At 47.1% G+C, this 27444-nt stretch overlaps 2 protein-coding genes across 6 annotated transcripts; both read left to right on the top strand.

Moving 5' to 3' along the window:
* Positions 1-211: 211 nt before the first annotated feature.
* SRD5A1 (steroid 5 alpha-reductase 1) lies at positions 212-20097 on the top strand. Of its 4 annotated transcripts, none has more exons than XR_004678035.1 (6): positions 272-1087; positions 4682-4848; positions 7813-7914; positions 9376-9526; positions 16510-16613; positions 19108-20097. XR_004678035.1 is itself a non-coding variant. In XM_034998912.1 (5 exons), exons 1-5 carry the CDS (start codon positions 1062-1064, stop codon positions 10405-10407), a joined length of 642 nt encoding a protein of 213 aa, XP_034854803.1. In that variant the 5' UTR covers positions 212-1061; the 3' UTR covers positions 10408-10756. The 4 variants fall into 4 exon arrangements, 2 of the variants coding, with proteins under 2 accessions (XP_034854803.1, XP_034854804.1); XR_004678036.1 differs by lacking the exon at positions 19108-20097 and adding an exon at positions 18954-19086; XM_034998912.1 differs by lacking the exons at positions 16510-16613; positions 19108-20097 and adding an exon at positions 10212-10756 and having other exon boundaries at positions 212-1087.
* LOC118006291 lies at positions 19148-27381 on the top strand. 2 transcript variants are annotated; one of them, XM_034998911.1, is made up of 3 exons: positions 19148-19233; positions 24636-24920; positions 26786-27381. In XM_034998911.1, the coding sequence occupies exons 1-3, from the start codon at positions 19181-19183 to the stop codon at positions 27108-27110; spliced, it is 663 nt and encodes a 220-aa protein (XP_034854802.1). In that variant the 5' UTR covers positions 19148-19180; the 3' UTR covers positions 27111-27381. The 2 variants fall into 2 exon arrangements, 1 of the variants encoding a protein (XP_034854802.1); XR_004678034.1 differs by lacking the exon at positions 19148-19233 and adding an exon at positions 25508-25698 and having other exon boundaries at positions 22088-24920.
* Positions 27382-27444: the final 63 nt, after the last annotated feature.

The raw sequence follows: 27444 nt of genomic DNA on the forward strand, positions 1-27444 counted from the left end.
CTCTTCCTAACACCCTCCCCAAGGTTGGTGCTCAGCCAGTTCCCTGAGCTTGCAGGATCTCGATTCTGTTGTTACCCCGATGGTGATCCTTAAAGAATCATACCTGCCTGGATTCATCTTTTCTCCTGGTGGCCCTGTGGGGAGAACCTGGCCCTTGCCTCACTTTTAAACGTGCCATATGGCATGTTTAATATTAAAACACGTCAGGGAATGGAGAAGCTGAAGGATACACTGAACCCTTGGCCCTTGCCTGTGGATTCAAATAATTTGAAAAAAACAAACAAACTTTTATTCAAAAGTAGAATGACAGGTAGTGAAATATTCATTGCATTCGTAACCTTGCCTTAAAAGCACACACAGCTTATCTAAGTGTGTGGCTTTATAGGAATCTGTGCTTTTGTTGCAAAAGAGCAGTTCAGAAGGGAAAAAGAAGTAACAGGAACTGATCTGTAGATTTCAAAGATGTCAAATTGTTGAGAAAAAGTAATATAGTTATTAAAATTATAACAACCACTTTCAGTTTTAAACATTTAAAAATGATTAAATCTGTTAGCTTTGCTGGCAAATCACCAAATTGGATGTTTCATTGTACCTGGGACACAATGTCTGATTGCTTTTGAGAGTCAAATCATTTGTTGAATGAATACATAGTTTCTCATTGCAAAATAACTGCATGTTATTATTCCAGTTTGTTGGGAGAACATGTGGGAAGGGGACATGGCCTTGGAACTGCCACTTATGAGTCTCTACCACCAGGCTCCTCTGAGCCTCCAGGTCCTGATTTGTTACATAGGTTAATAGTAACAGTTGTGAAGTGTTTAAAAAAAAAAAGGCATTTTGTGTAGGACTAGGAATTACTAGACACTTTGCATCAGGAACTGTGAGAAACACTTCCACTCTCCCCAAGCTTGTAAACTCACCCACGCAGGAGACAGACAGCATGCTGCCCGGCCACTGAAGGTCCACAGAGATTCAGGTTCTGAAAGCTCCCAGTTCAACCCCTCATCAAATGTGTCCTGCTGTCCTGGTTGACTCACAACCACAGAGATGTGCAAGTTTCCATGGGTAATAACAACTTGATGAAAAAGTAAGTACTGTTTCTTTACATGGAGCAGAAGGGGGGAAAATGGTATATTGTAACATGATAGAAAACAAAGTGTCAAATTCAATCCCACACTCCATCTGATGAGGTAGAAAACAGAATCTCTTTGTAGCTCTTTGTAGCGCCCTGGGATCTGACAGTTTTATGTCCTTTAGCTAATTATCAGAACAGAGCATAGATTTATATAACACATTACCTAAATAAGATACTTTTAAGTGCAAGCTCTTCACGGTTTATCTTACAGATGATTTCCACATTAAGGGATTTTCAACTTCCGACTTCATACGTTTTCTCAAAGAGGGGTAATACCAGTTTCCGACAGTTCCTATGTGGAAGGGTGCTTGTCAGTGCAGATGAGACACTACTTGAGAAAGGCTTTTGAACTGAGATGGCCTGGGCCCCCGATCACCGGGGCGGGGCAAGTGCTGTGTGGGTCCAGCAGCCACGTCTACCTTCCTCACGGAGCCTGGCGTCACGTCTTGAAGTAAATCCTTCACCATGATAAGCAGCCTGGGGTCCACTGCAATCCTCGGGTTGCCCTTGTCCCTCTAGCGTCGAGATGAAGGCTCAGATAAAAGTCATGCCCAGAAGCCCCCCTGCCCCATTTTGGTTCCTAATTGGCCCAATTCAAAGGAAACCCTTTCCAACAACTGTTGCATGGACTTCCAGGGAAAAGAAGTAAAGCCGAAGGGTATAACCTAAAAGGAGAAAGACAGTCCCCGAAATAGCAAGAGGGAGCAGAGTGCTCCCCTCTGGGAGGTGCGTTGCATCCGGCCATCTAGCGTGCTGAAGACCCCAGAGCCAGGAGTGCTTGGTTCATGTCGGTGCACTGAGCCTGTGGGGAAGGGGAGGCTGGGCGAGGAGATGTTAGCTCCCCCCTCAAGGTCTGAAGGCATAGGTGGCATTGCCTGAGCCAGCTCGTTCTCCCGACCTCTGATTTTATGGCCAGGCCTATGGACGTCAGGGGCATTGCTGTCCCTTCAAGGGTAGAGATAAGAGAGGAACAGACGAGATCTGCATCAACCTTTCTAAAGCCCTGTTTCCAGTCCTTGCTGTGCTTCTGACGTTCATATGAGACCAGAGAGAAGTGAATCTTGTCCCAGGTCCTCTAGGCATGTCTTTTCCAGGCTCCCCCAGGGCACACCCCGGAGCAGATCACTGTGACTCTCTGTCCTATTGCGTAACTGAGGACTGAGATGCACAGACCCCATCTTGCAGACCAGGTGGACCCCAAACCAAAGATGCTGCCTGCAATCTAGGTACTGGGGCCTTGAGCAAGAGCATTCACTAAGAAAGTCACAGTGAGGTTTCTAGAGTGTAACTCCTGTTTTAATCTAGGTTAAGGGTCAAAACATTTTGGAAAGGGCCAGATAGTGCATTTTTTAAGCTTTGTGGACCAAGGGACAAAATTAGGCATGTTGTGAAAGAGATATTGAGAAAATTCTCAATAGAAATATATAACAAGAAGGGCAGAATTCTTTATTTGGTGGGTTTAACCTTCACTTAATTGGGCTTCAGAGTTAGCATTCCCCATGATCAACATCCATGGCAAGTGTTCACCCCTTAATGCTGATTGATGGGCAATGAGATTTTCTCTTTTTTAAAAAATTTTTATAAGATTTTATTTATTCGAGAGAGAGAACACAAGCAAGGGGGAGGGAGGGGCAGAGGGAGGAGAAGCAGACTCTCCCACTGAGCAGGGAGCCCGATGTGGGGCTGATTCCGCATGACCTGAGCTGAAGCCTGAGCCACCCAGGAACCTCGAGATTTTCTCTTTGAAAATGTCTTTTCACATGCACTGGTACTGCCAAATTTTGATTTCAGTCCACAAGTTTCTAATTGTAATTTAACATGTTCATTGCTTGGAATACATTTATGGAATTCTATTCCATTCTTCTGTTGATATTTGTCCTTTAGTATGTCACTACAATGTAGATGAATGTCTTCTGGTTGGCAGGTGGCAGTTCCTCAATTACAGTTAAATAGGTTTTGAAATCTTCAAAAACCACTGGTGGAACTCTGTCTGGGGCTTAGAAATCATATCCATTGCAAATTCATGTGAGAATCCACCTCTTTCAGTACAGACGTTTGCAGTGGGCCTGCATCCCAGACGCCAGCTCACTGTCCCAACTCTGCTAAGGTGTGAACCGTGCTTCCACAATGCAGAGAGAAATGGCTGAGATCCCCTGTTCTTTTTTGAGGTGCTTCTTGACACTGGTTTCCAGGCAAACAACTAACCTCACTGATGACATCATGGCCAGACTCATGTTTCCATCCAACTAGTGCTTTGCCCTAAACCCATATGAAGTCTGCTTCGGGGGAGCTGGCCTGAGCAAGATGAGAACCTCAAAGGCTGCCTTTGATGGCAAGAAAGTCCTTCGCAGGACCTGAGTGAGCATGTCACAAGAGAATGCCTTGAGGACACGTAGCCAGCGTCATGCTATCAGGCTGTTACTACTGCTGCTAAGAATCTGTTCTGTTTTCGCCCTGGAGTGGATGGTCAGAATAGAAACAAATAATCAGGTTTAATGTTTTCCCCGTTTTAAGATATAACTTACATAGGATGAAATTCACTCATTTTAAGTCTGTGGTTTGGTCAGTTTTGATGATCGCATACAGCACATAATCATCAGCACAATAAGATGCAGAGCGGTTGCATCCCCTGAAATGTCCCTGGGCCTCTGTACAGCTAACTAGTCCCCTCCCCCGACCCTAGTTGCGCCTTTTCTAGAACTTCACAAGTCACTTCAATTTCTTTCATTCATAGAGGACTATTCGAGTTGTCGATTTCTTCTGGGGTCAGTTTTGGTCACCTGTGTCATTGAAGGATTTTGTTTGTGTTGTCCAGATGGTCACATTTATTGGCGTGAAGTTGTAGATGGTTGTTCCTTACTATCCCCTTAAGGTCCCTAGCCTATGTAGTGATAGTCCTCTCTCAGCGTATTACATACTGATTTTACAGAGGAAGTTCAGAGTACAATATTGTGTCCTTTTTCCTTCATGAGGTCCACTTTCTTGTCCGTCTGTTTTCTCTCCCTAAACTTTCACTAGTGTGGTGGAATAGAAAAATGTGACCCTTGAGCTACCTGGGTGTATACCGAAGCTTAACCACTCGCTAGCTCTGTGACCGTGAGTTGATGGCATACCCACTCTGAGTCCATCTCGTGCTCTGTCCTGCGTGTGTCATGGTGTTTCCTGTGTGGGCGTCTCCAGGTACCGCCGTGCTGATGGATGGCGTGATGGTGTCCTCCACATCGTGTTGCTCAGACGAGAGCGACGGAGGATAATGCAAATGTTGAGAGCCTCTTGAAGCCTTTAGTTTTCTCTCCATGTGTCTGTCTCACGTTCAATATGATTAGAATCCTGAGTTTGTGCACTATGGTGAACATTATTGAAACATGGTTAATTCTTTAGAAATTCTGCTTTGAACAGAGTATATCAGTCCGAGCATTACTGAGAATGACTTCTACACAAGGAAGCAAGATTAAAAACCCAAGACTTGAAATAGAATTGCAGAAATGAGATTCCTTATCATCGGTCTGTTTTATTTAAATGTGTTTCTGTTTCATGTTTCCTAAGGTCCTTGATTTTCCCATTTCTGATCCGAGGAGGAAAGCCCATGCCCTTGTATACATTTGTATTGGCCTTCGTGTTCTGTATCTATAATGGCTACTTGCAAAGCAGATACTTGAGCCAGTATGCTGTGTATGCCGACGACTGGGTCACGGATCCCCGATTTCTAGTAGGTAAGTGTCCCCCCAGGGATGCACTCCGTTGTTCTCATCAGAACTTGGGTTTTCATGATCCCGCAGTTCCTGGTTAGAAAACCCATGCTCCTCGAGAGAGAGAGAGAGAGAGAGAGAGAGAGAGAGAGAGAGAGGTCTGTGATGGTCCATGACCTGGTGGTGGGGAGGCTGAGTACGGAGGGAGAGGCGGGTGGCCCCAGCAGCAGGAGATGATGCAGGTGCCCAGCACCATGGCCAGCTTGACACAGAAAGCATAAATACCTGTTCCTAATGCAGACCTAAAAATAGCAACAGGCTCCAGCAGAGTGAGCAGAAGATGAAGACTGAGGAGCTCCGTCACTAACTGGCCATGTAATCTAAGATGGTCATTAAGCCTCCCACAGTTCCTTCCAGAATATGAGAAAAAGTCCGACTGGGTCACCTTCCAACAAGGCAGTCAGGGTTTCCTGATTATGCTAACTTGAATAAGCTTTTAGGTGTGTGAAGTTTCTGATTTTTTAAAATCTTTATCATTTTTGAGTTCTAATTAAAGCCTTATAAGTTCTGAGTAAAAATGAAAATAAAACATCAGCAGTCAAAAATACATGCCAGAGTGTTAAAAAATGCATCACCTTGAGGCTCTTGATGAGGAAGTTTTCTTGTAAGTTTCGGAGGGTCCCGCAGCTCTTGGCTTTAGTGCCCTGACATGGCCTCCCGTTTGGCCTGGCATCTCTCTGTGTGCGGGTGTGTGACCACGAGAGCCTAATGCTGGAGGAGTACTCTGTTGTTGACGAGGCATGTTCACGTTTCTCGGTCATCTGTTTCCGTGTATTAAAATTCTGTTCCCAGGGCCGTGTCCTCACGTGTCATAGCAGGACGCCGTGACAGTGGGGTACGTGCGCCCACAGCCACCAGGTGGGGGATGGGTGAGAGGGTCCCCAAGGGCCTTGGCAGCTCCCCAAGCCCACGCCTCCACCAGACGCCAGACCCAAGTGACTTTGTTGGGGCAGTGCCTACAAATGCCTTCTTGACTTACCCGCTTTTTGACTACCTGATCTTCTTCCACCCCAACCAGCAGGAGGAGAGAGCAGGCTGCGGGGGCCCTGCAGAGAGGGCCTCGTTCTCTGCCAGGAGCCCCGCATGAGCTTTCTGCCCCCCCAAGTTCCCGAGAGGACAGAAATTAGGGACCTTTCACAGGAGCAAGGGAGACCGATGGCTAAACACCTGGCCCAAGGTTTGCACTGAGGAAATAGCAGAACCGCAGTGCGGTGCCCCGAGAGCAGGTGGCCAGGGGCAAGTGGAAGGGGATTGTTAACTCAAGGATGTAGGCTTTGCACGTTCATTTCAGTTCCCACCACAAATCACTTCTATGATGAGTTGTTTGGACTCGTTTGATGAACAACAACAGAGTCCTTTGTGAATTTAATGTGAAAGTGAATTTAAATGGGATTAGAAGTAGGTCTGCTGATAAACCACTTCACCTGCACATGTCTTTGAAGCTGGTCTAACGTTAAAGACATCACTAAATTGTATACTGACCTCTCAACTTCTCTACAAGTGAGCAGGAGGAATCAAAAATGAAAAAAAAAAATGCCAACAGGGAAACAAACTAGGTTACTTTTCTGTTATGCTTATTACATAGAGTTTATAGTTTTTGTATGGAAATAAACATGATATAACATGAATAATTAATTGCATTTATGCTACTTACCAGGAAGAGCTAAGCAAGTAGTAATAATAATATCCTAACAAAAAGTTTTCCAGAGCAGTAAAAGTGGTTAATCTAAAAGATTTTAACTTTAAGATCCCCCAAACAAGATTAAGTGATTAGCTGAGATGAGCACAAATACTAGTTTTCTTACCAATCGGGACAATGAAGGAGCTTGTCTCCTAGAAGAGAAATAAGGAAAAAATGGCATTTTGAGAACATGATTCTTTCTGGAACCTCACATTGGGAGCCAAATCACCTAGAGGCGACATACCACAATGCACAAAAAGGTCTCAAATCAACTATACATTTATGGATCTAATAAGTGACTTATAAAATATTACAAGCTTTGGCAGGAACTATTTAGAAAGAAAACTGCCTACAGTGGTGAAATCAGAAGGAAGAAGCCTTGAAACCCTTGCTGCGGGCCAGAATTCATCATCCCCTGTCCCTGTCGTAGCTGGAAGAGGAGAGTCCATGCCGCTGGGGACTGAGGAGACAGGGATGATAGTGTTACTCCACTTGGACATTTCCTTGATCCTGAATCGAGTGCCACCAATCAGCACTGTCGGACCCTCCCAGTTTTCTAATACCACAGGATGATCAAATTAACTCTTTTTATCAAATCAAGGCATTCCTTTTATAAAACACTGGATATTTTCCATCTTCTTGTTGGGATTAATTTACGTGATACTAATAAGTCTCCCTTTAAGTGATGAAAAACCTCCAAAGACTTTTAGGAGCGGGAGAGGGAACATCTGGGATGCTACAGGATGTGTAGGGGGAGGCTTGTAGCCAGCGGCTGGGGACTCTGTCCGGAGCTGAGGCAAAGGAGCAGACCCAGGCGCGCGACTGGCCATGAGCAGGAAGGGACTCGGGGCGAAGCCGTGGATGGGTGGGAACCTGTGCGAATGAGGCTCTAACGAAAGAAGAGCAGAGCACCAGGGCTGAGCTACGAGGACCCACGGCTGCAGAGGCCCCTGCGCGGCTAGCCAGGCTTGTGTGTGCCCTGGGGAGGGCCCGGCCACCCGCACACAGTTTTCCTGAGGGGCCGACCCCAGATGGTGGTGCCGCCCACTTTCGCAGACCTGAGTGCAGCACTTACCTTTCTAAGTGAACCGTATTTATTATAATGATTTTCACCATCAACTGTGGCTAATATGGCTTGCTTATAGTGATAATAGGACGGATTACAGTCAGACCGTTCATTCAGGCTCGGGCTTGGGAGTTTCCTAGTTTACTGACCATAATACTCTTCTGTATTTTCTTTTCTGCAGGTTTCTGCTTGTGGTTAATAGGCATGCTGATAAACATCCATTCAGACCATATCCTGAGGAATCTCCGGAAACCAGGGGAGACTGGATATAAGATACCAAGGGGTACGTACTGAAAACGGGAGACTTGATCCCAGATTGCTCTGCAGGATGCCTTGCTGTTTCAGTTTTGTCGGATCCGATAACTAACGATGACCAATCGCAATCACTATGATTATTGTTTTCTTAGAATGATAGAAGAGCCCATTCTGGTTCACTGAGTGGCTATTAAACAAAAAGGAAACCAGTTGTATCTCTTTGGAAAGAGAATATGAGGAAGAATTTATGGTTTACCAGGGGTGCCCAATACCTCATTCCTGGTAATAGCAGGAATAGACAACTGTTCCTTGTCTGAAAATAGTTAAAAATGTTGGGGAAATGTTTTTTGTTTTTGTTTTTTAATCTTTTAAAATGCATCCATGTGGTGTCAAGAGAGGAAGTCATGATCATCAGAGGGCAAAAGCCGGGTAAATACTCGAGTCTAGGACCCAACTCGTGGGAGTCCGTAACCAGTAGCTGTTCTCATGCAGCTTTGTAGCCCAAATGTGCGCCAACTGTGGACAGTCCGAAAACCTCAAGCCGTGAGTTAGGATCCGTGTGCTCTGAGGGAGGGGGTGCCTTCACGCATCGGCCTGCACAAACCCAGATCCCCAAAGAGACCTGTCTTCAACTCAGGCCTCAGAGAGCCCGGCAGACCACAAATGACGGGAAAAACCCTACAAATCTCAGGTCGTTTAAACTATGGCCCTAAGGTGGTCCTTGGAGCGTGCCACTCTGCTCTCCGGCCTCCGAGCCTTTGCTGCCCAGAGTGTGCAGAGCGTCCCAGCCCCAACCACTGTGGCCCCAAACCTCACCTGCCAGCAAGGCCCCTTCCCAGCCACCGGCCACGACCAGACCTCCCTGCGCCCCCAGCCTGACTTCTGGGCCCCTCTCCTGCTCTACAGCACTCCCCACCATGTGCTGGGCTCCGTGCTTTCCTCATGGGCTACACTGGAGATTAGTGTTCTGGAAGGGGGGGTGGTCTTGTCCACGGTGCACTCCCCAATGCCTAGAGCAGGGCCTGGCCTGGCCTGTGGACTTGAGGGATCTGTGAAAATGGACGACTGAATGGATGAATCTGCCCTTGGAAATTATTATTTTCTCCTGTTTTAGGTCCAGGCCTCTGTGTAGGTCTGTCTGATCAAACTAGTTCCGCAAGTGTTATTCTGTGGTCTCCATCCTTACTTAGGTTTTATCCATGTGATTCATTGACTAGTCAAGTGACATTTTAAAGTACGTGAAACCTGTTGCATTTTACATTCAGATGAACGGTGTAGGTATTGATCTAGGTACGTAGTTACTACCAGAAATCGTGATGTGAGGTGGTAGAACTAGTAACATTGGGTGTGTTTCATGGATTACCATTCTGGAGCAGTTGTGCCCCCCCGGGTTGAATTCATGTTAAGTGTCCACGGCTGTCTGGTCGGTCAGGGTCTTACTGGGCACCGTTTTGTAGGAAGCGCCCCCCTTGCCTGTGTTTCCTTACAGGAGGCTTCTTCGAATACGTGACGGCAGCCAACTACTTCGGGGAGGTGGTTGAGTGGTGTGGCTACAGCCTGGCCAGCTGGTCCCTCCAAGGCGGGGCCTTCGCGCTCTTCACTTTCTGCATTTTATGCACCCGGGCCCAGCAGCATCACCAGTAAGTTCGCAAACACTTTCAGCATGTTGAATTTGTGCTCTGGCCATATTATAACAATTGGCAGGATCGATGCTCGAAATGTTCACATTTGTTTGAACTGCCGAATCCCAGGGTGTACCTGGCGTTAGCTAGCCAAGTGAAAAACCACGCAGACGTCCAGAGAACCTGCTCTAGGGAATCAGGTACACGTCAGCATCATCACTGGCTGCACCCGACTCTGAGCCCCTTTGAATGTTTGCTGCTGGAGCTGGTGGTCAAGTGAAAGGTCAGGCAGGTCTCTTCAGCTAATATTTGTAGACATTACTCCAAAAGCCTGAGATTATTGAGATCAGAGGAGAAACACTCTCCAGCCCTCCATGTTTTGAGGTGCCCCACTACACTCCAGACAGAGGGGGATCTGAGAGCCAGGACCTGTCTCTATGCCAGAGCTGTGGCAGAGGACAGAGGTAGGAAAAGCTCACACCAGGGAAGGCTCGGGAAAGCAGTTACAGCGTCAAAGGTGACAGAAAACGAAACGATTTGCTATGATGGGCTGAATTGTGTCCTCCCCCACGCCCCCCAAAATACGTTGCAGTCCTAACTAACCCCGCGAATGTGACCTTATTTGGCAATAGGGGTCATCACAGATGTAGTCAGTTAGGGTGAGGTCGTGCTGGAGTAAGCCGGACCCTGGTGCCTTTATTAGGAGGGAAATTGCAGACGTGCACACAGGGACGAGAAGGCCACGCGAAGACACGCACGAAGACAGCCGTGTGAAGCGTGGATGCAGAGTACACGGAGACGCACTCCTGAGGCTGCCAAAAGCTGAGAGAGGCAGAGAAGGATCCTCCCTGAGAGCCTGGGAGGCAGCACGGTCAGACCTCTGGCTCCAGAACTGGTAGAGAATAAATTCCTGCTGTTAGAAGCCCCCTAGCGTGTGGTCCTTTGTTGCAGAAGCCCCAGGAAACCAAGACACCCGCCTTTGAGCCATCCAAACTCCACTGGGCCGTAAGGAAAGAGAAAGGCAAGGTGTGTGAGTTCTGGAGGCCTCCGTTTCCTCCTACCAGATGACACCACACCGGCCTGTCCCCAGAGCTCATGCTGTTGCAGAATGCATCTTCCCGGGTGTGAACAAAGCATTTCGGAGAAAAATAACAGTGACAGCAATACCAGTGAATCTTGGTCCAGCCCGACCGTCCTGTGTTCCTGGGGACCCCTCCTTCCTTCCTTCCCTCCTTCCCTCTGTCCTCCCCTCCTTTTCCCATTCCTCCCCTCCTCCTTTCCTCCCCCCACCCCGACCCAGTCTTCTTCCTCCCCTCCATCCTCCCCTCTCTCCTCCTCCCCAGGCCCCCCCCGCCCGCCTCCCAAGACCACCTTCTCATCCCTGGCATCGTCTCTGGAGGAACATGCTATTCTGGTTCATTAGTTACACTAGAGAATAGAAAGCGAATATTGGCTGGTTTCTAATTATAGAAAAAATGAGATGATACTGATATTTTAAGAAATTGGATCAGAGGAAGATTGAACAAGAGCATGCCAAGTCGGTGGTAATGACGTTTTCTCAAATGAAAATGGGAAAATCTCTCTCAACATTTGAGTGGGAAATATTCAAATTCTATAATTTGAATAGGAAATAGAAATAAATAATTTCATTTCCCAAATGAAAGAAACCCACAGGTATTCTTTGCAGAAAGTTCACGAGTTGAAAGGATTCTTTTTCATTCATTTGCTATTTATACTGATGTCCGTGCAAAACCAGTTTTAACTGCTGAAAATTAATGAATTCAGTTTAGTGGAAGTATGCTCAGAAATGTTGGATTTACAAGCGGAGGACAAAATAAAAGCTCTCCTTTTTTTTTTTTTTTAAATAATCCAGCGAACCCAGCCAATTACTCTAAAAGAAAACAATCCATGGGGCTATTCCTAGCTCTGTATTTTACTTATTATGATGTTCTCAAAGCAATATTTTATTACACTGAGTTTATTTCTATAATTGGATGTGAAATATTTAAATTCATAGAGAATTATACTGGTAATTAAGCTCTAGGTCGGAAACATTGGGTCAGCTGTGCCCAGTTGCTAACAGATACTGTGGTTTGAGGTCAAAATGGGAATTGGGAAAGAGGAAGGGGAAGGAGGAATGTTTTCGGACTGTTCTCCTCCCTGCCAGCCTTGAGCAGCGCACTCACATAAGGGAGCCGCCCTGGCTTGGACACGCTCCTGCAGCACCAGGCCAAGCGGTGGTTGGAGCGCAGGTGCATGCTTGTCCACACCAAAATCCTGCAGGTGGAGGCCAGCCATCGAGGGCAGCTTGGAGAAGGGGCTCTGTTGAAATAAAAGATCATGTGTAATGTCACTTAGAAAAATGAAGTCCATGTGTTTTCAAGACACAATGACAGATGGCGTCATGACCTAAACAGATAAGGACCCACCAGAAGTTTGTGAAGGACTTCCTTGTTCTCACCGCAGAGCGCAGGGTCTGTGAGTGCTCGGAAGGAGCAGGACTTCCAGGAGACCAACATGGGGGCACTGAAGCTGCTTGTGAGCCAGAAAGTCCACTGATGCTTTAAAGAAGAATTCGAAGACCTCTCTCCGATTTAGCATAAGCCAAATGTGATGACATGGACATCCCTCGGTGAGGGGTTATCTTCGTTTCAACCTTAGTTCGGGCTCCACAATAATAAAATCAAGACAAAAAATCTGTATCCAGCTCTGGTCAGTATCACATAAATCACAGCTTTGATTCCAGGGATAGGACAACACGTGAGAAAAATACGCTGCTTGCCCTTTGAAAAATATGTGTGTGTGTGTATAAAATACACACACATATTTATAAATTTTAAGATGTGATTTCTTGCGGTGGATCCATAAATCTCATGATGTACATGAATGAGAAAAGTTCAATCATTTTAACCAAGTAAATTTTGTTCCTGTAGAATGGTTTCTGTGAATGACTTTAGCGTATTTGACCAACCTGTCTGTACTGGGTGAGAACATTCCGATCTAGTACAGGCTCTCTCTGACATGAGGAGCCCGCTGTGCTGCCCAGGGCTGCTTCTGAGGATCCCCGAGGCGTGCGTGGGCATCGCCGTCCCGGTTTCGCTGGTGTGAAGCTGTCCTTGCCTTCCGTGCACAGCGCCTGGTGCTCTGAGAAACCTGCTCGCGGTCCAGGTCCTCGGTCCCTGCCCCTGAGTGCGTTCCGGTGGCTGTAACAGAAACACCATAGACTGGGGGCTGAGGAGCAGTGGACTTTTATTCGTCACAGATCGAGGGGCCAGAAGTCTGAGGTCAGGGGCCAGCGTGGGGGAGCTCCGGTGAAGGCCCGCGGTGGGCGCAGACAGTCCGGTCCCCGCCTGCACTGCCCTCAGCGACGAAGGGCCTGGATCTCACTCTGGGGGACTCTCGTACCAGGACAAGATCCCATTCCTGAAGGCTCCACCCCCCCATGACCTAAGCACCTCCCAGAGGCCCCGCCTCCTCACACCGCCACCTCAGGCATTAGGTTTTTAGCATAGACATCTGGGGGCTTACCCAGGTGGAAAGTAGCACCAGCCTTCAAGAACTTTCTGCGAGCAGAGAGGAGCTGTGTATGGCATGCTTGCTGATCTCCTCCACGCTGACGGCGCGGCAGCCACCTCGGAGGTGAGCACCCCGGTCTCCGGGCGCATTGCAGTGCGGAAGAGAGAGGCGTCGCGTCAGAAGAGACTCTGGATCCAGAGGCCCGCGGACCAGCTTCCAAGCACGTGCCTTCCCTGGGGGCGCAGGACAGCGCATGGCTTCCCTGGGGGCGCAGGACAGCGCGTGGCTTCCCGGGGGCGCAGGACAGCGCGTTCAAGCACCCGTGGCCGTCTGATGGGCTGCAGTTCCATCCGTCCGCCGACCACGGTGTGAAACGTGGCGGAAACCAGCAGATTTCGCCGACTCCTGTCAGGTTGCTGCTGTCTGCATTTCTGCCATATGAGCTCATAGTTGCTTCCCATCATGATGTTTTGTCTGTTTATCTGTTGTGCCGACAGAACCTCCTTGTTTTCTGGCTATTTCTCCATCTTGCAGGTTATTTTAAGTGTTCACCCCGTCCCCTTAGCTGCCGCTCTCCCCAACGAGCCACCACCCCAAAATGAGCGGGGCTGCCTTGGTGTCACGTATAGCAACCCCGAAAATGCGTGTTTGTTCCGTGTGCCGGCCCCCCTGCACCTTCCCAGATTTTCTGAGAGCCCCCTGGCCCGCAGCTGGGTGCCTGTTCCACAGACCCCGGGGCTGGACCTTAGCTCTCTCCTGGGGACTGAGGACAGCCGTCGGGAGTCACCAGAGACAACGTTGGAGACACTCCTCCTGAGTGACTTACATGGGCTACTTCTTACGAATCATGCTTTAGAATCAAATATATTTAATCATTCCACACAGAGACAAAATCAAACTACATCTCTGAAACACCAGAGTTTTTAGTATTACTCCTAAAAATCTCCATATTCCTGCACAATGAAAAGTGTCCCTTTTGCCAGCATCCATTAAATGTATAAGTGACAAAATTATATCCTTTTCTTACTGTTCCTTTTTTGTCTTATTTTAGGTGGTACCTTGAAAAATTTGAAGATTATCCAAAATTCAGAAAAATTATAATCCCATTTTTGTTTTAAGCCCACTGTCAATGGAATAATCTTGGACTTGAAGCATTTCATGATTATATAAATGAATTTTGTCTCTGCCATTTTCCTGCTACTTCATCCTTTTCAAGATTTGCTGTAGGAATTTTTTCCTATGAATTTGTAAGCTACCTAATAACAAACTAATCAGACTGAAATGCAGGTTGACGGATTGGGCTGCATACCGGGTCACGAATCTGCAACTCTGGGTCATTCCAGCTGACCGTATCTGCTTTTGGCGTCTCCTGTTTTGACTGTGTACAACTAAGTGTGCAAAGACCAGAATGACAAGCCATCTCTGGTGGCCTCTGTGGGCTGAACCATCCCTGCCCTCATACAACGCATTCCAGCCATCAGTCCAAGGCCAAGGCCATGTTGCTCCCTCCCCTGATAAAGGCAGGTCCGCCTCTCTGGTTCCTCTGGTCCTGCTGGGTCAGAGGCCAGGGGCACCCATGGTATGGTCACAGCCCCGGGGAAATGCCTGGGCTCTTACTGTGGGTGCTGTGGGGCAGAGAACTTGAGGCACAGAAAGGAGACACAGGAGTCAGCTGAGGCCCGGACAAAAGGCATCTGGCACTTTCTACAGCCTGGCTCCCCAGGTGACTCCAACTGCAGGGCAGGGTAAACCGCTCTGTCTCCCACTAAAAGGACTTAGAGCCCCCAAGGCAACGGGGAGCCTCCTTATGCTGATTGCCAGAGGAATTGGTAGTCTCTGGTTCAAGATGATTTTTTCTTCCTTCTAGGTAGAACTAGGGTGTCGGAAGGTACTTTTTTAAAGTACCTTCAGTATTGCAAAACAGTATCTTGAAACAGAATTTCTTACTCTGGATGCTCTTGAGAGGTCCACGGAGATAAATGGCAGTAGTAAAATTTACTGCCTATTGCCAGATATTTAAAAGCCATCTCCAACTAGAAGGCTGTTCAATCTCTGGGCCACTCTGTGAAGCTCTGATGGATACATGGTGGAGGTCCCCTCCTGGCTTGGGACGGCACTCCCTGCATGGCCACCACCTCCACAGAGTGAGAAACCACAGGAGCGGGGGAAGGAAGGAGCAGACTCTGTTCACTCCGGCCCGCTGACACTGCTCTGTAGGTGGTGCAGGGCGTCCAGAGCACCCAGCCGGCCCCCTGCACCCTCTCCTGGCTGGCCTTCCCAACCAGGGTCAGTGTCCCTCACAAGGTTTTTCGTAGAAACTGTGTTCTCAGGGTTAGTGATTTTTAGAGTCTCTTGTGGTTTCAGAACTCACCAAAAACTTGTCCAGTGCAGCTATGCTTCATTTTAACTGGAAACAGCACGTTTTTTTAACAGAAATCTTGTTATTGAATGAACATTGTTCCTTTTCCTGGCCATTTTCCAATTATGTGAAAACATGAAGCAATAAGTATTCTGGATCGCCTCAGGAACACTCAAAATGCCAAGTATGTCAGGAGAGATTGAGGCCGCCGTGTTCTGCAGGGTGCACCAGAGGGGAGCAGGATGCTGGTCTGAGAGCTGGGAAGCTTCTGTGAATGTTCCTTCTTCATGTGAGCGGCCCGGGCCACCGGACCTTTGCGTTCACCCAGGCTTTGATGCGCCCTTACTGGATTCGCTGGCCCGCACCGGGTGCACGATTAATAGGAAAAATCCCTGTTCTGTCTTGGCTCCCTGCCCTCCCATTTCCTAAAAACTGTAACTTAGTAAACAGTCATCAATTGCTGTGTTAATTACAATAAGGAGATTAATAAAATTACATAAAGTCCAGGCGTTTTGTCTTCAGTGTGACTCCATTCTACCCACGCGTCTTCACTCTCCAAGTTCAGACAGCATCTGGACCCCTGAAACCTGCTTCCCACCAATGTTAACAATTTCACGGTGTCACACACTCTCGGGTCTCGGCCGAGCCGTGCAACAGACACTCTCCGTGTGAATCTCATTCCTGGGTATTTGATGCTTTGTTCACTGTGGCTGAGAATGCATTCCCAATACCCTCTATCACTGGGATAAATCAAAGCTGTTGATGATTGCCGTACTGCTGGGAGGATTTTATGAATTCCTAGGATTTTCTCTGTTTATTCTCCAGTCCCCTCGCTTCGCAGTCGTGTCACTTGCAAACGTGTCGCATTCTTGTGTGGCGGTATTTGAAGCTGTTTACTTTTGTTGTTGTTTGCTTCTTAGAGTAGCAAGAAATGTGAAGACAATCCTGAATAGAAGAGGTGATTGTCAGGACTCTTGTGTGATTTTAACGGGAATGCCTTTCTTTGAGATTGCTGTTTGGAGCATTATTTTATTTTCTTGCACACTTATTGGTCTGTTTTCTGCTTTAGCCAATGGGATCATTTCTTTGCTTTTAAAAAAAAAAAATCTGTGGTATTTCTCTTGAGATTTTCACAGATACTCTGTACAGATCAGAAGTGAGGAGGAGGATTAGCCAGCAGGTGCGAGGGGGCAGGACCTGAGAACACGCCCACGCGGACGCTCTGATCTGGTAGGTTGCTTTCTTCATCAGATATTCTCAGTTTATCTTGTTTTACTCTAAACTAACTTTTGTTATGGTGATTTCCCCTGTAACTCCTAACTTCATATCTGCTTTTATCTTATTTTCACTGTTGTAATTGAGGGAAGATCTTTTCCTTGTGTTCAGGACTGCTTAGGAGGAGTGCCTCATTCAGCTGCTTTCTCAGCAGGTGTATTTTCAGCTTTTAAGCCTGTGTGTTTCTGCAAAGTGACACTGTTGACATTTTCCTAGAATTATGATCCTAAATGGTCTCCAGCTGTACTTCTTAGGTTTGCTTTGATCTCAGTATTTCTAGGAAATTAATTTTTATTGGACATGATGCTTTTTTCTTTTCAACGATTTGGGAGCTTTCGCGGAAAGGCTTTTGTTCTTTTTCACACGTGTGGATTGTTTGCTGTGAAACAGTCTCTCCTTTGCGGATTTTGACTTTTTCTTTTGCAGCCTCGAGCCTTTTATAACAATAACAAGGCCATTCTCTATAGTTGATGCTATTTGCTCTGTAGCTTGTTAATTCAGGGATATTGATCATATTGTTAAAATTCTTTGCAACCGTATTTTTCTTCCGTGTCAAATTTTCCTTGTACTTCTAAGAGGTTTTGCTTTGTGTTTTTTTTTTAATATAAATTCAGTTAGCCAACATACAGTACATCATTAGTTTCAGGTGCATTGTTCAATAACTCATCGGTTGCATCTAACACCCAGTGCTTTGTGTTTTGATGCTGGCATTCTGCTAAACTTTCTGTCTATCCCTGTTAAGGTGATCTTCCTGCTGGAGCTGCTCCCCTGGGATCTGGCTTTCATGAAAGAATTATCATTCTGCTGCTTTTATTGGCAAATTCATCCAGCATTTCCTGGCCTTTCCAAGCCTTCAAATGTCATTTGTTTGGTTATCTCTAACAACATGATGAGCAGACTTTGCCATTGAATATGTTGGCTCAAATTCTCCCACTAACTGCTATACTAAGATGCTTTTTATCATGTTTTCTGTTTTTATTGTTTGCAACTTCCTTTTTTTTACATTTTCTATAGTGATTTAGAAAGGTCTTTAATTAAAAAAAAAAGGCAACATGAGGAATGGTTTTTATGTTTTTTAGAAGTACACTTAAAAGTTCCCAATTCAATATGATGTACTGAACACATGCTTTTACTCCCCCTCCGGATCCTGACCTGCTATAATCACTGCAAGGGAACTGAAGGGCACAGGGCTGGACTGATAAGGCAGGGCAGGGGGCTATGGCAATGGAGAGCCCACAGTGTGCCCTGGGGAAATAGCAGGTCGTAATGCCACGGCTGACAGAAGGGAGAGGTGAAACCCGCACCTCGAAATGAAAGCCAACTGAACTTTATACTCAGAGCAGACAATAGTAACCCCTCCCTTCCTGCACCTCACAAACAGCAATAAAACCCAGAAGCTATATATAGACCCATTTCTGGGAAAAACACAGTGGGAGTGGGGTCAGGGAAGGAGCAAGGGAGGGGGGGTCCTTTCATAAATAAAAATTAGCTATTTGGGGAGAAGCAGAGTAACTAGCTGTTGACATCCCAGAGAAAAACATTGCCCACATTTTGGTTCTTAGGGATCCACCAGTGTAGTAGCTGGTCAGGTTCTGCCTTGTGTCCCACGAGAGCCCAGGCAGGTGTGGTCTCCTCAGGTACAGGCTCCCACTCAGCTTTTCTGGAGCCTTTGCAGCAATATTCACTGATGACCAAGGATCACCAGATACTTAGTGAAGTCTACATCATGAAAGAAAAGCAAACGCCTCTGGAGAAACATCACTCCAGAAGCAAAAGGGAAATGTTTTAGAAAAAAAAATATAACATCGGGGAGATTAGGCATCAGCAGGTGCGTGGACAGAGGGTCATGGGGCCCACAATATGACCCAGCAATGTCCAGGAATGGACCACTGGTGTGATTGATAAATTGCTTACCCGATAAGAATTCTGCATCCAAATACATAAAGAACTCTCAAATTCCAACAGTAAAAATTTTAAAACAATCTTTTTAATGGGCAAAAGATGTGAACAGACCCTTCACCACAGAATACATGCAAATGGCAAGTAAACACATGCAAAGATGTTTACCATCTTTGGTCATGAGGGAAACGCCAATCAAACCACAATGAGACACCACTACCTATCTCTCAGAATAACTAGAATTGAAGAAAATGACCAACAGAGGCTTGGCAAGGAGGCAGAGGTTCTGAAACTCACACACATTGCTAGTGGGAACATGCAATGGTAAAGCATTCTGGCAGTTTCTTGAAAAGTTAAACATGCACTTGCTATATGATGCAAATATTTCTCTCCTAGGTAATTACCCAAGAGAAGTGAAAGCATATATCTAATCAAAGACTTTTACATGAATGTATGAAGCAGCTTTATTTGCAACAGCCAAAAACTGGAAACAATCCAGTTGTCCATCAGCAGGTGAATGACTGACCATCTGGTGGTTATGTCCATACAGTGGAATACTACTGCACCATAAGAGAGGAATACACTCAACAGCAACAACAAAATGATGGTATCTCAGAATCACCATGCTGACTGAAAGAAGCGAGACAAAAAAAGAGCACAGACTGTATTGTGTAAGGTAAGTATTTGCCTGTGGATGGGAGCGGGGTGGGCAGGGAGGCTTACAGAAAGGCAAGAGGAAACATTTGGGGTTGATGCTCATTATCTTGTTTGTGTGATGGTTTCCCATCTGTATGCATCAAATTATACTGTAAATATATGCAGTTCATTGAATGTCTGTTACGCCTCAATGTTTTGAAGACATAAGTTTATTATACCCATACAACAACAGGGCGCAATGAAAACAAAATGATCTGAGAACAGTGAGTCTAGGAAATTAGAAAACAAAAATGTGGTAGAAAAGGTAGAGGGTAAAATGAAGTTGATCCTAGAAAATATAACAAAAGGCCAAGAGCCAAGAGACACAAGATCAATTAAGAGGTCCAACGTCTGACCTGTGGGTGTTACAGAAAACCATTCTCCATACGTGTGTGATGGGGATGATTTTGGACACTTTCTCCACAAAAGCTGATCAGGGGTTTGCTTCACGGTGACCCGTGAGACAAAGTGGGCTCACTAGAACCGCCAGACCTGGTTACCTTTCCGGTGAAGGAAGGCGGCAAGGGGCAGAGTGATTCACGGGAAAATAATACAGTGTTTGCAATTTGAGAGGAAGCACAAAACAATATTTACTATCTGTGGAGAGCACATGTGTAGTAAAAGAATGAAAATGTGGACTGGAGACACATTAAGCCCAAGACTGTGGCTATCTTTGAAGACAAGGGGGACGGAGGAGGGAGTCTAGGTGATGTCAGTGTTCTGTGATGGGCATTTCTTCCTGCTGGTTTGAGAAATCTGAAGCAAATATATCAAATCTGTTTTTTCAGATATGACTACACTAGACGGTTATGTTCTACTTTGCAGTTTTATGTATTGTTTATTTCTTAACTTAAAAAAAGAAAGAATGTAGAGAGGGACTATGGAGCCTAGACGGAGGAGAGTGAAGCCAGAATATGTAACTCGGAAGGGAGACATGAGGCAACAAGGCAGGCGGGACCCTGGAGAGCCCCCCACACGCACCTGTGGCCTGCCCCTGTATTCCTAGGACAGAGAGTCTTCAACATGTCTCTGTTGTCTTAGTTGTTGTGATTCGGGGCCCAAGGCAGCACAAGGAGTTCTTGAACCCCTCTGCAGCCTGGCGAGGGGTGGGTTGGGGCGAGTTTCACGGGATAAATATACAGCCCCTGAGACCTGGGGCCCAACGGAGAACTGCAGGGGCAGGTCACTCTGTCAGTGCGTCTCCAGAACAGCCTGTGGCCCACTGTGCTCAGTCTCTCCAGGAGACACAGTGGATCAAAGGCAAAATACAGTTTGGTCCTCAGGAGATCTGTGGGCCGGTGTGGAGACAGATGTACCATGAAAATACAACCTGATGTTTGCATTATGGAAAATTAAAAGGACAGAGCGCTCCCACGTCTGCTCAGGGAGGAGAGAGTATTTCTGTATGATTCGGGGAGAAACACTCTGGGCACAAGTCATACCTGTAGGGGCCAGAAGTGTGGAAGAGCAAGGAGGCTCAACATTTAGTCCCATGTTGGTGAAAATAAAGTGAGAAGGGGGCGTGGTGGGGGTGAGACCAGGATGAAACAGACAGGTGAGGAGCAGAGCAAGAAGGTGCCCACGTGGCAGCTGAAGGATGACAGAAAGACCCCGTCACTCTGGGGTAGCAATGTGGAGAAGTAATGCGGGGGGCGGCGGAGGGCAGCTGCGAGACAGGCAGTGAGTCCAGAGAAGAGGAAATAAGGACCAGAACTAATGAAGTATTGGAGGAGGTGAATATGAACCGCATTTGGGAGTGAAAGTGGAAGGCTGTATTTTTCAACAAGCCTAAGATTTGAACAGACCCGTCACTAAAGAAGATACGCCTGTGAAGATAAGCACTTGGAAAAATGTTTAACATTTTTAGTGACAAGGGAAATGAAAATTAAAACCGTAACATACACCACACAGGTGATAGAATGGCTGAAATTAAAAGGCCTGACTGTACTAAGTGCAGGCAAGGACATCCAGCACCAGGAACTGTCACCCTGCTTTGCTGGGGTGGGGGTTTGGGGGGGGGGTGAAGCAGTGAGGCCACTTGGGGAAATCTCCAAATTCCAACTTCCTTCTTTTTTCTTCTCTCTCTCTTTTTCTCTTTCCCTTCCTTTCCTTCTCTCATTCTTTCTCTCTCCCTCCCTTTCACTTTTTTTTTTTCATTGTCAGGTATTTAATCCTAATCAAAGCCCCAGTAATTCATGGTCTTACAGTTTTACCATCACTTGATCATGAACCGCAAACGCTGTTGGTCTCCAAAGGGTCATCTACCTACACCCAAGAACATAACATTTTCTTAATCTTTTAATTGTGAGCTTCAAAGTTTAGCTGAATTTCTCTTGAAACTTAGGAAGTTTTAGCCAAAAACAATCATTGCATTTAAAAAAATTTTTTTGCATGTTCTTTGAAGAACATTCAATGTGAATTTAGTAAGTGCACCATTGCAAATTTTAGGAATTACATTTCAGATACTCATCATCCCTGGACTTAAAATTACTGAAAGCTTTGCTTTATTGTCAAAACTCAGAAGTATTTATCCCATGGACTGAATTACAAGTGTGTTATTGGAGGATTTGGAGACAGTTTATCACACACTAAGTATAGACTGTAATACCGTAAGAAATTCCAGTTCAAGTTGGCAGGCAAAACATAATTCAGGCTTAAGAGTTCTGTATTTAAAAAGAAAGTAAAATTCAATTTGAATAAATAATAATAATTTCATTAATGAATAAGTATTTTCATTCATAATATAATATTTTACAAATATTATATTTATGAGTAATATTTTTGAGATATATTTGAAAATATTTTTGAAATGTATTGAAAATATGAATATTTTCATTCATAAATTTCATTTATGAAAACATAATAACTTCATTCATGAAATAATGATTTCATTTTCAAAGGCTTGGCCCTGCAAAGAACAGAATGCACACATGAGAACAATTCCTACACTGTTGTCCCACTTGGCTCTTTCTAGAGATGTCAAGCCATGAAGACATTTAATGATTCATAACCCAAGAGATCACAGGCTCCTACATCAGCCAGCTTTGCACAAAGATCTTTGATGTGAAAAGTTGAAACCTATAAAATTTCATTCAAAATACGGTAGTCACCAAAATATGAACATTGCCCAGTAATGCTCAAAATTCATGAAATTGTATTACTATACTATGTATATGGCATATACATACTCTGTATACTCTAAGTTGTACTTCTATACTATGTATATATACTGTAGTTATTCATGTGATTCTAAGTTACAGTACTTCATTAAATATTGTCACATTTACATCCAACATTTAAGAACTACAGGTTTGCTCAAAGTGGAGGTTCTCCAGGTACAGTGCGAACTGGTTGGACCAAAAAAAAGCGAATATTATTAACTAAAAATACCATTTTTATTCACAAAATTTTAACCCAATTTTTTTCATTAAAAAAAAAAAAACTAGTGCAAAAGTGGCCTCATCCTATAAAGATGCACCTTTGCTCGACCACAGTGAGAGACGTGACTTCCTCTTTTATTTCCTACGGCCTGCCTCAGGATTCCTCACACCATCACTCTGACACACCAGCACCACGTCTTGGGACACGTTACAGGGACGACACCGTGCGAGACTATCAGACGCATACTCAACACAAGCAGGCGGTTGATTGTTAACATGTTCAGTTGTTCAGATGTTGAATGGTTCTCTGCTAATTATTTATCTAAAACATCGCCATTTCCCCGAGCTATTGCTAGCGGCTGTCCTGAATGGCAGACGCCCCAGAGGGTTCCGTTCAAGAGGGTTGGTCAGCGCCCAGGAGCTGGGCGCCAAGGATCCGAGCTGAGCGCCACATGACCTTGGTGGTTCACACTTCATCCCACTGTCCACCGCAGGCCACCTGAAGACTTAGCAGGGAGCCTGGAATAATGGGCAGGGCGCATGAAACACTTGTTAAATACAGAAAACGACTTCCACTTTGCTTCTCAGTGGAGGGAGAAGGCCAAGGTAGAACAGGCCCGTGCTTCGGTGGAAGCCGGGACAGGGCCCCAAAGCCCGAGGGTCTGGATCCCGAAGGAAACGTCGTGCAGGGGGTGGTGGCTTTCAGGAGGAGGGTCTGGAGCACCTCTGGCTAGAGGCCCTCCAGTCTGCTGCCAACACCACTAGCCGGTGTGTTTTCAAACGCGTCACAGTCTTGGAACCCTGTCTCCTTGGTAGCAAGTTAGTGGTACCTGTGGGCAGTGGCCGTCTCGGGGCAGAAGCAACTCCCAGAAGCTACAGCCCCTCCCTAGGCCAGTGTGAGCCCCTACATCTGCCTCTGGGCTGTTACTTGACCCCATTCTCAAAGCTCTGGCTCAACCCTGACTAGCTTCAGTGAGGCTGAGATTTGGGGAATCCTCAGGCTATCATGGAGTCCAAGATTGCCAAACAAATCGTGACTTTAGAACCTGTAGTTAAGTATGAGTCAGTGGTTGCTGGTCCCTCCAGCCTCTTTCTACGCCCATGGGGAGGGCCCACTGCCTTTGTTTTTTCCCGTGTGTGAACATGCGTCCCCCACTCCACTGTGAGCAGCTCTTAGCTAGGATTCAGTGTGGGACCCCGGCCCTGTCCACCAGTGCCCGCCGGGCAGGAGGCTGCTCTGCAGGGAAACAGCTCTGCTGCTGGGGCCGCGGCTTCTCTTCGGGGAACCTGTGTTCCAGCCTTAAATGGTCAGGGTGGTGACCCCTGGCCCTCTCCGCCCGGCCGCAGCCCTCTCTTGTTGTTGGGGATCCTCGGGGAAACAGGCACATCCAGGCACCCTGCTCACTGCTCTGCTCCCTTCAGAGCCACCCCTTCGAGTCTGGAGGCCCTTGTGAGCTCCTGCATCCCCACCACGGCCTCCCTCGGCCCAAATTGCCCAGTTGTGGCTGCCCCTGGGCTGGGGGCAGAGGCAAAGCCCTTTCCTACAGTGCTCTCCTGGCTCGTGTGCCCCTCGCCCCACTCGGAGCCAGGGTTTGAGAGCCCCTCCTTCGCCACTTCAGTGTCCCCAGCGTTGGAAGAGGCGGGCTCCCATGTTTGTCCCCTGCAGCCCGGCCTGTCTCCGACCTCAGCCTTGGGATTTGGATGACACCCAGGCTGCAGGGCAGAGGGAGGGGCTGGCCTGGCAGGAAGGGGTTGAAGTCAGGGGGCATTCCGCTGTCTAAACAACCACCACGGGAGCCTGCCTCTTCCAGCTGGGCTTTTGCCCAGTTTTCCCATCTGGCCCTGTAGCCTCTCCTCCACTGACTCAGAATCCCCTCCGACATCCCTAGGGCTCACTTCTGAAGCTTCTCCGCACTTGACTTCGTGGCGTCTGGCACTCTTCCTGGCAGGGACTTCCCTCCCACCTTTTACCTGCTTTTTTCCTAAACCATCTGTGTCCCAGCTTCTCCCTCAGCAAGGCCGCCAGGCACAGCCTGCATCACACACGAGCTGGGAATGCTCGGTGGCCGCCACCTGTGGGAAGACTATATACCCCCTGGCCATCTTGCTCAAATCGGAAATGCACCGAGGCAGAGACCTTCTCGTACCCTCCTCAAAGGACGTTTCGCAGGGTCAGGCGTGCCTTCCACACTGTTAAACGAGCACAGACGGCGCCAAGCACGGTCAGAGGCGCTTCAGCTGCAGCTGAACCAGTCCCCGCCCAGGTGCCAAGAAAGGCAGGAAACAGGTAAGTAACTAAAATAACAGTGACAAAAATACACACAAGGCCATGTGAAGGGATTAGGACCCTCGGGGTGGCTGAGCCTCCATCCCGGGCCATCGCCGTGGCCAAACCCCGATCAGCGTGCTCCAGCCCCCTCCCGCTGTTGCCCTCCTGGGGACACCCTTCCCTGTGTCCTGCCACAGCGAGCACAAGCTTCGTCCCGGTGCAGTCCTTTTTAAAACCCCCCAGCACCTTCCATCTCTACTGGCTCCAGGGACGTTTTCTGCTCTGGGTTCCAAGGCACTGCAGTTTGGATGACTCTGCCACACTGATTCCATCTGGGAATCAGGACCCTACATGACAGCACAGAGAAGAGAAATGCAGGAGGGGCTCAGCTCCTATAGGGAAGCCTCACCCTCCCCTGGGAGCCTGGAGGGGACGCAGCCCAGTGGATGGAGCCCACCTCCCGGGCACACTTGCAACCTGTGCTCAGACTTGCAGTCACTGCCAGAAGTCGGGAAAAGCACTTTTAGCTCTAAAAGACTCAATTGAGTCACATTTTTATACAATTCAGATTCAAATCCATGGTTTGAATTCCAATTATATTTTAGAACAATTGGAGGGAAAAAAGACATGCAATATGATGCAAAGAGATGGAGAATTCATAAGAGCTTCTAACACGGGTCGTACCTCTTTCTGCCGTTCCTCACTTGGGCTCAGCTGCCTCTCTCCCTGCCCTGATGTCAGCCCTCCCCTTCCCCCGGATCCCTGCCTCGACTTCCACCATGGTCTGACCTGCCGGGTGAGCATGAATCTCAGGGGGCATGAATGAGCTGATCACTAGAGGACACCTCTCCCCAGGCCAGGCCCCAGCTCCAACTTAGTGGAGGACACACAGAGCGGTAGAAATCACTGGGCTGATTCCTGGCTCCACAGTTTCCTACCCCTGTGACCTTGAACAAGTCACCCAAATTTTGTGCCTCCACTTCCTCATTTGCAAAACAAGGATGATAATAGCATTGGGCACCCAACGCAAGTGTGAGCATGAAGTGAAATAACATTTGGAAAGCTCTCAGACACTGTCGGGCACATGGATGTATTTAAAAATATTAAAAAATAATGTTGGCTTTATTGGAAGGTATCAATATGGTGCCTTCAGCTCTGCACCCAAATCCTATTGAAATCACCCATTTATGAGAAAGATGCTCTGCTGCCCCATGGTCTTAACTACATTCCTTAAATCCATGAGCACCGTCACCCCCTTGTCTTGTGCTCTGAAAGTGACAATTTTCTATACAGAAGTACAATATTTAATAACTTCAGAAGATGTATTATTGTGGCAGAATGCATCTACAGGGGTCCCCGTGGTCCCTCCTTCCTGGGGTTCACAGTCTCATAGGATCATAGGTATATAATTTATTACATGGAATTGGCTTATGCAGTTATGAAGGCTGAGAAGTCCCACGACCAGCCTCTGCCAAACTGGGACTCAGAAAGTCAGAGGTGTAGTTCCAAAGAGTTTGAGTCCAAAGGCCTGAGAGCCAGGCAAGCCAATAGCAGGAGAGCCTGTCCAAGGGCAGGAGAAGACCCACGTCCCAGCTTGAAAACGGCAGAGAGAAAGACTTCCTTACTCTGCCTTTTGTTCTGCTCTGACCTCTGCCTGATTGGATGAGGCCCACCTGCACTGGGGAGGACAGTCTGCTTTGCTCCGTCCTTCGTTCAAATACTGTCTCACCCAGACACACCCTCATAGACATGCCCAGAATCATGTTTAACCAGATATCTGGGTACTCCATATCCTAGTCCAGTTACCACAGGGAATTAACCATGACATCTCCAGGCAAAGGTTGCAGGAAGGTTGTGATTGTTTTTGCTTTTCTGATATGCAGGATTGCAACACTCACCCAGCTGGTGCTTCCCAGCTGGCTTCTTCCAAGCCACGAATGGAAACCCCCAGTCCCACGCCCACCAGTACTGAACGCTGCCAACAACATGAGCTTAGAAGCAGATCCTTCCCAGTGGAACCTCCGATGGGACCCCAGCCCCACTGACACCTTGTCTGCAGCCTGGAGAGACCCGTGCAGGGGCCCCTGCTCAGCTGTGCCCAGACTCCTGGGCCCCAGAAGCCCTGAGGTCACAAACGTGCATGGTTTTTCCACCTCTGCGTTTGTGGTCCCACCACGAGGCAGCAACAGACACCTAATGCGATTGTAAAGCATATGACGGTTCGCTTTTTTCAGAAACCACAATTGACCGGGGACGGGAAACTCAAAATGGCTAAGACAAATACGTGTGTCGGGATGTCAGTTTTACCTGGCAAGGAACCAGACCTTTCCTATCAGAAGATGCCCTTTGGTCTGTCTCTCTGTCCTAACCCCACCGAGGGTAGAATGCCCTGGTCACCCTGCTCTAGCTGTCCTGGGTCATCTCTTTTTTTTTTTTTTAAGATTTAATTTATTTATTTGACAGAGAGAGACACAGCGAGAGAGAGAACACAAGCAGGGGAAGCAGGAGAGGGAGAAGCAGGCTTCCGGCTGAGCAGGGAGCC

This window comes from Mirounga leonina, unplaced genomic scaffold, assembly GCF_011800145.1.
Source record: "Mirounga leonina isolate KUSES-001 unplaced genomic scaffold, KU_Mleo_1.0 Mir_95, whole genome shotgun sequence".
Classification (NCBI taxonomy): domain Eukaryota; kingdom Metazoa; phylum Chordata; class Mammalia; order Carnivora; family Phocidae; genus Mirounga; species Mirounga leonina.

Excerpts from the sequence above, each read along its gene's own strand:
- SRD5A1 (XM_034998912.1), top strand. The coding sequence starts at position 1,062 with ATGGGTAATAACAACTTGATGAAAAA. Across the intron at positions 1,088-4,681 it reads AATAACAACTTGATGAAAAA|GTCCTTGATTTTCCCATTTC; the intron begins GTAAGTACTGTT and ends ATGTTTCCTAAG. Across the intron at positions 4,849-7,812 it reads GGATCCCCGATTTCTAGTAG|GTTTCTGCTTGTGGTTAATA; the intron begins GTAAGTGTCCCC and ends TCTTTTCTGCAG.
- LOC118006291 (XM_034998911.1), top strand. The coding sequence starts at position 19,181 with ATGCTGACTGAAAGAAGCGAGACAAAAAAAGAGCACAGACTGTATTGT. Across the intron at positions 19,234-24,635 it reads CACAGACTGTATTGTGTAAG|CTTCTCCCTCAGCAAGGCCG; the intron begins GTAAGTATTTGC and ends TCTGTGTCCCAG. Across the intron at positions 24,921-26,785 it reads CCAAGAAAGGCAGGAAACAG|GATTGCAACACTCACCCAGC; the intron begins GTAAGTAACTAA and ends TCTGATATGCAG.